The 13,299-nt window shown below is 39.1% G+C and overlaps 1 protein-coding gene across 7 annotated transcripts in view; it reads left to right on the plus strand.

The window, feature by feature from the left end:
• The window catches only part of bsna (bassoon presynaptic cytomatrix protein a), a 127,092-nt gene that overhangs the window by 75,799 nt on the left and 37,994 nt on the right, over window positions 1–13,299 (plus strand). For all 7 annotated transcript variants that reach the window (XM_086277168.1, XM_086277164.1, XM_086277169.1 and 4 more), the window contains exon 3: window positions 10,601–11,065. In XM_086277168.1, the coding sequence (XP_086133294.1) occupies window positions 10,601–11,065 (465 nt within the window). The remainder of the gene's footprint in view (window positions 1–10,600; window positions 11,066–13,299) is intronic.

Here is a 13,299-nt window from a genome sequence, read left to right on the forward strand (position 1 = left end):
TTTATGATGCAATGCGTCATACTCATTTCATCCTATTTTCTCTTCTGAGCTCGCTTCACTTTAATTCACTTCACTTTGTTGGCTTGACAACAGGAAATCTAAATGAAACCAGAGTCTCTGGGACTTGTAGAATTATCCAAAATAACTTATGTGAGAGTCTTACGAAATCTGAAATTTAACAAGAGGACACAAAAAGAAAAAAGAGGCACCTTCTAAAAAGTACTGACGTAATGGAAAGTTTAAGTTTAATATGTGCACAGTGTTTGTCATTTCCACAAGTGCATGTGTGATCATAATGTTTGCTATCACATAGTTTTTCACTTTCTGGCTATTTGTTTATTTCTCAGTTATTTGCTCGCAGTCATATTCCCCTTGTGTGTGTGTGTGTGTGTGTGTGTGTGTGTGTGTGTGTGTGTGTGTGTGTGTGTGTGTGTGTGTGTGTGTGTGTGTGTGCAGTTGTTCACATGAAATATTAACGCTGGACAGCAGACAGGAGAGAAGGATGAGGTGCAGAAAACAGCAAGAAATTCAGAGACGAAGTAGAAACTGAAGAGGAGATGGAGCTCCAGAGGGAGGATTTAGAATGGAGATGGAGGACAATCGAAAGCTATTCTGAAAATTGCAGGAGGAAAAATGTTTATGTGGGAGGGCTCCTGTGAAATCAGCTTTTTGTTGCCATATAAAAGTCAGGCTGCTCAGGCTCAATGAGAGAGGTGATGCAACCTGTTCACCAAGCAGTGAAACCTGCCCAAAAATCATTACAGAGTGTCTTTGGGGTTCAAGACTTGGTGTTAGGACTGGGCGATATGACCCAAAATTCATATTTCGATGTTCTTTAGCTGGATAGCGATATACGATATGTATCTCGATATTTTTTTAAAGCCATAAAGTGAGGACAAAAAGAGAGTTCTTAGTCAAAGCTGTGTCCCAGGTCTCACACAGGCACTTTTATTAACATACAGCGTAGATGCACATGAAAAAGTTACTCCGAAATAAATTATCAGCATTTATTAAATAATAATGCTCCATAAATAAAATAAAACAATGTTGTTTTTGTGCATAACTGAAAGCTCACAATTGTGCAGTCAAAATGTAAACTAAAAGACGCTGAGCATAATAACAAAGACAGACAGATTTCGCAGCTGCCTGGAGTTTGAAATCCTCTTTGTAACCATGTCTCTGAACAGGTGCCATTTGTGGTCCTTATACACACACAATCCAGTAATATTACGTTGAAGCACAGTACGTATTACTCCGCGAGGCTCCTGACTAAGGCCGTAATCCTGAAAATGCTCCGACAACCATCAAGCGGTGCGGTTTCGTAGCTTATCAACGTCGTACTAAAACATTTTTTGACAGATTGCTGCCCGCCGTGGTCAGGTCATGGTCAGTAAGCACAACCGGGATTCAAACATAAGGTGCACTGTCGATTTTTGAGAAAATGAAAGGATTTTAGGCCGTTGTGTCAACGCGTTGACGCTGTCGAGCCCCACGCACGGGGCGATACGCGGTAACTCATTAACAGAGATTTGCCGTATTAATGCAGTTATGGTGTTAATGTCATTTTAACAAGATTACCTCCACCAGCAGTTGAATAGTAATATCCAAATGTTTTCTTTTTACCGACCAGCTCCTCTTTGATAGCTGCCATGTCCATCTTGTCGTTGCCTGCAGGTGAAGCGATGGGGGAGGGGGAGGTGTGTTCAGTGAAGGAGAGAGGCGAGGCAGAGTAACGCAGCGTAGAGACAAAAGTGGACGAAAGAAAGGCAAACTAGCAGCTCCATAAGTATAATTATAACGTAACATAGACTATATCGATATAAACGATATTGTCACGTCTCATATCTCGTATAAAAATATATCGATATATTTAAAAACGCAATATATCGCCCAGTCTTACTTGGTGTGTACAAAAATTAGGTCCAAAAAACAGGTGGGGGGTAGAATTTAAGATGTTTTTATTCTCAAAGAAAATAGAGCGTTGATAGCTGAGTTATGTTGTGTTTGATTTGTAAGGATAAAGTGAGCAAGGAAGTACTTCCATAGCTCAGCAGGTTCTGACGCTACTTTGCAAGTCAACTGAAAGGTCCAGTCAGCTGTCAATCATAACCTGTCTCTGCTGCTCATCGGAGAGTCCGACCTGAGGTTAAGCTGTGTTGCTTCAGCATACTCCCTTATTGAACAGTGAGTACTTCAAGATGATGTTCATGAAGAAGAGGTGGATACATCATGTGGCTCATGTATTTGGATGAAGTACTATGCTCTTCCTATGTCATGATGAGTATGGAATATATAGCATCACTGGTCAGCTGACTGTCCACAAATATGAGACCAAGCCAGACATAGCAGTGGCATCTATGGTGTGATGGGAGTGATCCAACTTTGCAAAAAAGCTCTTTTTAATCTTGTTCTTATTCCAAAATTGGACTTTCATTTCGACCATCTTCATGTAATTGTGATTTTTTTTATTTATTTGATCTCTTTAATCTTTTTATCTCTTTATTTTTGGGGGTGATGAGGGATTTGATGGGGCGGAAACACCCAAACACATTGTTGTACTCCTCTGCCACAAACTGAAGCCAGTTGCATCAGACTCAGCAGGGAACCACATGACTAAAGGCTGAGCTGAATTACAGTATATGTGCACACGTTGTGTCACTCTCCCGTTTTCCTCACCCCTCCAGCCCTATGAGCTTCTCTGCTTCCCTTCTTTTCCTTTTCTTCCTCCTTCTGCTTGTCATCCCTCTCTCTTTCTGGTAAGCCTTCAGCTACAGAGGCCTCCTCCATTTTGCATTGATGTGAGCTGCGTGTCTACATGCGTGCATTTGTGCTTCTGTGAGGATATGAGTGTATGTGTGCCGCAGTAGAGTGCTGCCTAAAGCGGAAGCCTGTGCTAAGGAAGTGTGCGCTCGAGCAGAACAATGGCATTCTGGGTAAAAATAGCCCTTGCTCTGTTGGAGGGAGAGAAGCAGAGACAGAGGGTGACAGGCAGAGAGGAGAGAGGAAGGAGAAGATACAAGTTTAATGACTGTGTGGTGAAAAGAAAAAAATAGAAACTTCAGGTGCAAATGTGGGAGAAGTAAAACAGGAAAAAGAAAATCATGAAACTGACTAAGAAACTGACAGAAGTGCTTCTGAAGGTTGGGATGTCTTTGTAACAATAAACTAATCGCACTCGGTAGATATAGAGATATTTGACATCGATGTCTTCTGTACAAACTGAATTTCGGGACCAGTAAGAGTGTTGCTAGTGTAACCAGTGTATTATATTAAATCACAGCTCATAACAGAATTCATCAAATGCCTTTAGTCATATTTTGTAGCTGTGGAATAAAAGATGTGGCAATTTTTCGTAACTCATCATTTTACAATATATGCAAAGTTTGGTTATGAATAGCAAGACTAGCCTTGCAACACTAGGAGTCCCAGGCTTCTACCTTTCTACCTTTAAAACCCACCACCAGCCAAATGGCTGGTAGGCTTTTAGCTAGGCTTTAGCTTCAGCCAAGTGGAAGCTAAATTGGCTAGTCATTCATATGTAAATTAGGTTGTTAGCTGGGAATTCTGGAGGGAGGGGAGTGGGGGTGTGTGGATGAGGGGGTGGGGGAGCTGCTAAAAGCTGTGAACTTCCTTTTGTGTTTCATCTTGATGCATTCTCAATCATCCAGGGAAATAAATCTCCAAAAGTCACCAACTTGGAGTGTTTCAGTTTGCCATCTTAGGGAGAAATCAACACACATGGGTGTAGGTCCTTTGTTGCTGAGATTTATTGATAAAAACAGTACAAAAAACCAACCATTTGTACACATATTTACAAATAATAATAAAAAGTGAGTGAGTACATTTCAACATTTTCAGCAATCACTCACAATCCTGGCACTGCCATGGTATCTGTAGTCTGCATTTACCACATGTGTATCTGTAGCAGTGAACACATCGCACAGTGGCATGATTGTTCTTGCATTTGTGTTTGACCTGACACATGGCTCTTTTTCCAGGGCTAGGTGTGGAGGGTTGTGTCCGAAGCAACTGTTCTTTTCTTGCCTTCTTCTCAGCTACATGAGAGTGAGCCAACTCTCTTGCAAGCTCCACCACATTTACATATGAATGACTAGCCAATCCACTAGTGGATTGAGGAATTTCCCTGCGAATCTTGTTGACTGTGCCGAGGATGGTGGTTTTCAGTCTAAGAAGTTTTTGCGCAAGTGAAAGCGATGTGAAAAAATTGTCCGTGGTAACATTTCTGCCCTTGTCTAGGAATGGTTCCATCAGCCTCATTACTACATTTTCAGAAAGTCTCTCCCCAGTGGGACGATTGGGGTCCTTGCCAAGATATGGGAAGACATTGCAAATGTACTTGGATTTTAGGTCGCAAGCCACCCAAAACTTGATCCCAAACTTGTCAGGTTTACTTGCAATATACTGCAGGAAACAGCACCGAGTCTTTGATGGGAAAAGCTGTTCATCAACGGTGATATGTAGACCAGGGTTGTAGCACGTGATGCAGTTGGTGACCAATGATCCCCACACACTGGAAATTGCAGCGAACTTATCAGTCTTTGCTCGATTTGCTCCATTGTGGCATCAATCAGACCACTGGTATAATGTTGAAATGTACTCACTCACTTTTTATTATTATTTGTAAATATGTGTACAAATGGTTGGTTTTTTGTACTGTTTTTATCAATAAATCTCAGCAACAAAGGACCTACACCCATGTGTGTTGATTTCTCCCTAAGACGGCAAACTGAAACACTCCAAGTTGGTGACTTTTGGAGATTTATTTCCCTGGATGATTGAGAATGCATCAAGATGTAACACAAAAGGAAGTTCACAGCTTTTAGCAGCTCCCCCACCCCCTCATCCACACACCCCCACTCCCCTCCCTCCAGAATTCCCAGCTAACAACCTAATTTACATATGAATGACTAGCCAATTTAGCTTCCACTTGGCTGAAGCTAAAGCTTAGCTAAAAGCCATTTGGCTGCTCTCCGGGTTTTAAAGGTAGAAAAAGCCAAATGGCAGTCCGTGGTGATGTAAGTGTTGAACCAGCCATGTAAATGTAATAGTCCACACAGACATATAGTAGCAGTACTATGTAGTGGAGAAAGGAGCGACAGAAAATCATGCCGATAGATGATGCAGCTTTGGCCAGAGTCAGAGATAAATACAGTCCTGTGCAAAAATCTTGACCCACATCTCATTTTTTAAATTTTTTTCTTCCAAGGAAACAGACATTCTTGTCATTTTTAAAGTGCCTTTGGATAATATTTCTCCAGCTTTTCTTGAATGTCTTTCAAAGTTTTTCTTTGGACATAGGCTGCTCTTTTACTCATTTTCAGTCCAGTCCTTGTACCTGTCCTTTTTTTTCCAATTTTCAAATCAATTTTATATATACAGAGCCAAGTTACAATAGCAGTCACTTTAAGGATTATAAGTTGAAGCCTGTAAAAGATTACAGAGAAAATTCCTGCAGTCGAATTACTCTCTTTGAGCAAGACAGTAGGAAGGAAAAACTCCCTTTTAACAGGAAGAAACCTTCGGAAGAACAAGGATCAGGGAGGGGCGGCCATCTGCCGTGATCGCCTGGGGGTGAGGGGAGGAAGAAAGGACAAAGACACACTGTGGAAGAGAGCCAGAAGAATGGTGCTTTGTTTGTGAAGCCGCTTAACACTGACCTATGACTTGTTCAAGCATAAAAACTAGCACCAAACCCAACAGACTGAATGGAAGGATGGCTGTCAAGATGACATTTTTATAGAAGGGAAACAAGAACTGGACTGAAAATCGGTATCAACAGGTTTCATGGAGATCCAAATTTCAGTGTTATTAAAGCGGTGTGGGAGCATCTTGACAGCGAACAGAATAAAAGGCATCCGAAGAAGAGCTTTGAATGTCCTTCAAGAAGCCTGAGAACTGAAGACTACTTAAAGAAATGACAAAGAAGTTGCCTAAAAGAATTCAGGCTGTGTTGGAAGAATGAAGGCGATCATACCAAATATTGAGTTACAAGCTCGTTTGAATTACGCCAAGTCTTACTTTAAATGTATGTTTCAATAAATAGCTGCACCTATTTAGAAATGAGTGTAAGCCTGAGAGTTTTGGACAGTACTGTTACTCTCCATCATGAAGGTGCAATTGCTAGACCTCTATTTGGATAAGACAAAGTAAAAGCAATAGTAAGTTACTGCTACAGATTTTCTGCGAATAAAATCCAGTGGCAGGGAAATGCTGCTTGTGACAGGTGGGTATGAATAAAAGGCAAATCCATTTCTTTCCCTATTATTAAGTGCGAAATAGATGGAGTAACTGAAAATAGCAGGAAATGGACTGAAAAAGAGCAGAAAGGTAGACAAGAAAAAAAAAAGACGAGAGCTGGAAGGTATAGGACAAAAACAAATCCAGCTATGCTCAACATGCTGTAAAAGGACAGACATTCTGAAAGAGAAGATTCAGAATGTGCTGCAGAATGACACATGAAAAGAAAACAGCAGTGCTCTGCGGCATGAATTAGCACTGATGGAGCATTTTAGTGAGTGTTATTGACAGGAGTAGAAAAGGCCAGATTGTTTGTGCTATATAGGCTAAGTGGGCACCACTGGGAAAACACACACACACAAACTTCCCTGTAATGTCATCTTGAATATACTCTCTCTGAGAAAAGGAGGGAATGAGTTCACTTTAGGGTTGAAAAATGATTCAACCATTTCAGAACCTACAGTACAATGTGGTGCTTCAGGGGATGTACACACACAGAGTTGTGTTTCCATCATGTCAGAGGGCATTACATCGGCTTACATTCATTTGGTGTACTGTACTGTATTCAGAATGTATTCTTCAGGAGTTTAAACCTGAACCCCAATTAAGCTTCATTTATGTTGAGCTTAAAGATTTGACAGTGATACATCTCCTGTATAATCACTGGGATATAAACTCATTTTCAGTTACAGTTAGCATCGAGGCAGCCAATCAGAAGATAACTTCCTCATCAGCTACTTTGTTCAGTTATAATTGCTGAAGGCATTTAAGATATGCCAGTGACAGCGTCTCAAAATATTTTCTTTCTGTAATGCTATGAGTCCCTAATGCGCAAAAAGATTTTCCATCTTCTGATAATCTGTTTCTTTTTTTTTATGCAGAAGCCATGTTGGTGGGAATAGGATATTCAAATGAATTTAAATTTTAGGTTTCATTGAGCGCACATACTTTTTTGATCTTTTTTCCCCCTCATTTTTAAATGACTGATCCAAATTTTTTTAATATTAAGATTTCACGTATCCTAAGCTGCATTATTCAGTCATTTCAAATTAAATGTTGAAATGTGAGTTTTTCTGTGAATTTTATATTGTAAAAGAAGTTTTGGTGACAAATGGCAAAAGATAAATGATTAAAAAGAAAAAAGAAAAACAAACACTTGGATGTAACCTGTTGTCTGTTCAGCTTCTAGTTCCTCTACCATTTAATTGTTTTTCTTACTGTAATTAGCTGGTCATGATAACTGGAGGCTAGCATTTTCAAAACTGTCGGATCAGCTTATATTACTATATTTATTAATGTTGTGAATCCTGTGCCAATTATAGTGCTCACTGCTCGGCCCAAAGCAGCACTGTCACTGTGAAATCTAAGGGAGATGGAGTCTTTTGTGTGACATCTAATCGCAGATAAACTCCCAAAAGGATTCAGAAAAAGACAGGGGATGGAGCAAATACAGGAGGCTTGAGAGCGGGAGAGAGCTATTAAAGGCAGAATGAGCCAGAGAATGGAATTTCAGTAGAAAGAGATTTGGTGAGTTTGGTGTAGACAAAGAGAAAGGACTCGATGGAGGTGAATAAGAATAGAGATGATAGATAAGTGTTGAAGAGGAACAACTGCTTCTGTCAATTATTCATTACATGAGTAATACAGCTGCTCTTCAGCCCCAAACTCCATTAGCTGTCATGGACAGAAACAGACACACTGGCACAGAATAAACAGAAGGTGCTGGTGGCGTTGGTGGGTGGTGAGCTAGATACTGGAGAGATCATCAAAAATACATAATGCATAAGTATTATATATTATGTTGAAATGCAACTGTAAATTTAAAACTAACCCTCTTCTCAGTTTTATGCCTTAGACCTCACTCCTGTAGTATTGCTGTGCTGCTAACTCTATTAGTCAGTGTTAGCATAGGACAAAACACTTTATAATGTGTTACACCTCATTTATGTGTTGTACAGGTAGATAATTTATTGTTTTTAGTCACTCTCATCATTTCTTGCCACTGATGACTGTTAATTTTATCTTGAACTCTAAGAAAAAACCCTCTGAATGCTCATGGGGTAGAATTCACCATTAGCAACTAGCTAATTGGAGCAGTTAGCAATAGGCCGCACGACACTACAACACCACTTAGTGCTACTTCTTTGTGTTGTATGTTGCATTCTATTGTGTTTCATATTGATCTGATGTTATACGTTTGTTTCTTCTGTTACACTATGAAGCACGCCGGTGTATTTATGGAACAGACACAATAGCAGACACGGGAGAAACAAACTAAGGTTTAAAAAAAAGCTAGTCGTTTATTTGACTGAAAAAACGTGAAGACAAAACAAGGCAAGGCGAATAGGGGCAAGATCTAAACTAAAAACTAAACTGGGAAAACTAAACTATGAAAAAAAAGACATAAGGCATGAACATGGAACTGAAGAGGAACATGCAAACATAAATGTGAAAAAAGTCTGAACATGAACATGAACCTGAACCTGAGTAGTAGCAAAAACTCTGTGGACTGACGAGACATGACATGAAGATAAACAGGCGACCCGACGAAGAACAGAAGGAGACTTAACTAGACTCTAACACTGGACTCTTCACAATAAAACAGGAAACATGGAGAGATGTAGACATGACACACGAGCTTGACAATGTGGACACAACACAGACATGAAACACGTGACACACTGGACAGGAAACATGACACATAAACAAGGAGACAAAGATGAAACAAAAACCAGAATAAAACTTAACTAAATCCTAACTATTAATAACACAAGAACCTATTATCACAAACTTAACATAAGAAAATCTAAAATACAAAATAGCCTCAAAACGTCACAGACCCAGCCCCTGACACATTGTGATTCTTCTGTCTATAAAAAGTGCTACATGAGTACATTTTATTTATGTAGAAGCTAAAGAGGCAGATAAAATCCTTTGCAGTTGATAGACTCACACAGACACATAACGGGTATGGCAGTCTATTCTCCCTGCAGCACGGACTACACTGCCCATGAGGCTACATTCTTTAGGACTATTTCTGTAACATTCTGCCTATTGCCTTCATATTAAATAATTTAAAAAAAAAATTTTCTTCACATCATTATGAGACGTGAGATTGAGACACAGGCATTTCAGCCTCTTAATGCGTGTTTTGTTTGGGTTTTCACCGGCACGGAATTACCAAAAATAGAGAGAGCATAGCCTGACATATGAAACAGGAAAAGACCGCCGTGCAATCCCTTTATTTCAGCAAAGTAACTGTATTCAGAATACCACCTTTTTAAACAGTAACTGTAATGGAATACGGTTACTCATATTTTGTATTTTAAATACGTAACGGTAGTACATGTATTCCGTTACTCCCCAACACTGCATTTAAACAACAGAAGTTGACCTAAAGTGCTTTAGACAGGTACATTTACATTTCGGGTCTCCAAAAACTCCAGTTTTAAAACACAGAATAAGATGAAAGGTGTTTTGTTTTATTAAATAATTAATGTGAAATTAAAAATCATAGTGATTTAGTGGTCATTAAAATGTGTTCAGCATTTACAAATTGTTGATAATTCGTCTCATAAATCATGACACACTGCTCTCTCCTATTTAAGCTGCCTTTATAGTATCAGCATCTGTATTGGTATTGACAAAACAGTTTTTGTATTTACTTACAATACCAACATTTGCACTACTGTACTTCACTACTAAGAAGAAGGGAATAACAAACTAATATTCACCAGGTGGATAAATGAAAAACTGTTGCAGCAAGCAAATTTGTAAATACCTCTTTGTCATATTATCTTGAAAGGTGATGAGTTTCTAATAAAATGTTGCGTCTCTGGAGTAATGTTTATGATATTGTGAATTTTCGAAATATATTTGTATGCTACTAGTTTGGCTTTGTCAGAATGAAGAAGACCAAATTACGAGGTAGATTAAGTACACTGTTGTGCACCAAGTCTTTCATTTTTTGCCACTCAGGCTCACAGTGTGTGAAATCGAGTAGAGTTGATCTGATGAAACAGGGAGTAGCTGTTAGAGCAACTTGGCCTTTTAGAAACGTGCATCAGCTCAGTTTAGCCGCTACACCTCTGACAGCTCTGTCTGGAAATAAGATTTTCAGTGTACACAGTACGTGAGTGTATGTGTGTGTGAGGCTGTTGCTGTAGTTTGCTATTTAAGTGAATGCTGAGTTGAAAGTTAAGAATATTAACCAGGTTATGAATGTGAAACAATATTAGTTAATCCACATAAAGCGATCTTTGGTGCAGTAAGGCTAAGGTTGTATCACAATTACACACAAAACAAATTACATGTTTGTCTTTTTGTCTTCTCTCTGTTTCAGAAAAAAGAGTGGTTATGTCTCAACTGCCAGACGCAGCGGCTGATGTCTGGAGAAGGTCTTGATGAGCCTCCACTTCCTGTTCCTCATCCGTCTCCCAAGCACCAACCCACGGGCTCGCCTCGACACCAGACACCAATCAGTCAGCAAAGTCCCCTCCACAAACCTACCACCCAGCAAGGGACCAAGCCAGGCCAGCCCCAAACACAGAGCCAGAAGCCACAGGCGGGAAGTGTCGTTAGCAGCCCGTTTGCACCCGCAGCTGCCAAACAGCCAACTGAGACCAAGACTACAGCACCATCCACGACACCAGTAACAACCACTGAGATCGAGAAACAGCCAAAACCATCAGAGGAAAAGCTCAAGACTGAGCCCGAGAACCAAACTTCCAAAGAGACCAAGCCCTCCCAGAAGAAAGGAGAGCAGATCACACCGATCAAGGACATTAAGAAGTCCAGGCACTATGATGTAAGTCTGATTTTTGCATGTCACCAATTTATGTGTTAAACTAAGGAAAATGACCAAAAAGTGAACACAAATGATTTTTGAGTTTTTTAAATGTGTCCAATATCACATTCAAATGTGAACTATGCAAAAAGACACAAAGAAAATGCAAAAGTCATCGTGCAGTTGTACAGAAATATGTGGATACAGACTTAGAGCCAGGAGGGTTTTAAGGCATGTCTGTCTACACTGAAACTGATTTCCTCCAAAATTTCAGGATGTATCGCCATTAGAGAGACATGCCAGGATAGACTTAGCAAGACACTCAGGCCATGGAAGTGATGAATTTTGATTTGACTGTTCGGACTGAGGTTGCAGTGAATAAAAGCAGACCTGCATTTGAGTTATGACCATTTATTTATTTTACCCCAGGCAAAACTGAGAAATAGCAACTTCCACAGGGCATTAGGCTACTTTTGGCTCTGATTTGACACTATATTTATAAAATTGAACTCAGTTTACATGTAATCAAGAATGTAAAAAAACAGATCTGGGTCGCATATAAGTAAAAACTGACTTTTGAGGTATGGTCCAGCTTCACATTTATGTTTTTGGTTTTTTTTTGGTTTTTTTAAATCAAACTCGCGCTCTGGTTCAGACCTGCAGAGCTTTAGCAGAGGATTTCTCCATGCTGCTCATTTTTGTGGCACTAAAGCTAGAGTTTAAAAAAGGCCAAAGTTCCTTTGACCTTGTCCTTCGCACAGAAAAACTGCTAGGTATAGTTATCTAAAGGTTTTTCACATTAACTAGAGACTATGTTGGTTTACTGTAGATGGCCTACAGCATCTTGTGCAGCTGTGTCACTCACATCCGTGCTTTTATGCTTGTTGCATTGCTATTGTTCATGAATGCAGCTAAACAACTAATAACTTCTATAAGCTGATTCTCCATATTCACAGTCATGGGAGAAGGGTCAGGGTTGGGATTACTTTTAGCCTTTCTGGATACAAACTCAGTGTGTGTGGGTGTGTGTGTTTGCGTTTTACACCACATGTATGCTTCAGACTGACTTGAGAAGTTTTTAATTGTCTGCCCTTCCAGCCTCCATGCAGCCACGTGATGCTTCTTTTCTTTATGTATTCAATACTTATTCCCTCCGTAATTCCACTTTATTACACATAACTTGATTTAAATACTTATTTGTTTTGATTTCGTTGTATGTGCGGATTACCTGGATTGCTGCCTACATCTGGTGAAAATTTCATGTCAATAGCCCCATTAGAAATGTTTTTCCTGAGAAAAATGTTGACACATTCAATACTTATTTTTTCCAATGTAAACATTATATAATGTTTTTTTCTGAGTTTCAGTTACTTACTTCAGATAAGTAAATCTGAACTTCTTATTTTACCACTATTAATTTGGATCCTTTGCTACATGTTTCTTGTTTTTAAATATTCAAAAGAAATCTTTTTTTTAAATTTGGTCTCTGATCCATAAATACAACTTATGGTTGTTTTGTTCTTTTTTTTTTTAAAGAGGAGTCAAAATGCTAAAGCTTTGTAATGAGCCTTCTGATTTATGATACATATTTTATTTGCAGTCATATTTGATCACTTCTAAAATGGGAATGTTCATTATTATTATTATTATTATTATTATTATTATTGTAGTGACGACTAAAATACATCAGTTTTGACTCTGCACTTATTTACAGAGGGATGAGATACTTGCCTTGTCTCATTTTCCCACACTCTATTAAGATGATATTGTCACTAAAAGTGACTAGTGCCCATGATGTGTCATATTTTTTGTACTGTATCTCTTGCTCGGTTAATATGGCTTTTGTGCTGCCCATGCAAAGCTTATTTAATGTTTTCAGTTCTTGTACAAAATGTCCCTATATATTTCTATTCAGACTGGTGCTTATACATATACATTTACTTGCAACACTGACATGATAATCACTTTGTTTGCAGATATGGGTACTTTACATGGCAAAATAACTGTTGCATAGATGTAATAATAGGTAATTCTAAGCTAAATCGGTTCCATTTTCCTCAAGTGTTGGACGTCCATATTGATTTGGAAAGTATGTCATTGATTCCCATTTCACAGTATGCTGAGGCTGCAAGTGGCAGCAAGGCATTGGATTACCTTGGGGAGAGACAGAGATTGAAGAACAAAGACAGCAGGAAGAACCTTTTCTTGCTGTTCCAATTCTTCTAAAAATTGGCATGTCATGAATCTGTAAAATC

The sequence above is a fragment of the Aulonocara sp. 'chitande type north' Nkhata Bay genome, linkage group LG20 (assembly GCF_057382095.1).
Source record: "Aulonocara sp. 'chitande type north' Nkhata Bay isolate Kocher_YH1m ecotype deep benthic linkage group LG20, A_spYH_male_GT1.1, whole genome shotgun sequence".
Classification (NCBI taxonomy): domain Eukaryota; kingdom Metazoa; phylum Chordata; class Actinopteri; order Cichliformes; family Cichlidae; genus Aulonocara; species Aulonocara sp. 'chitande type north' Nkhata Bay.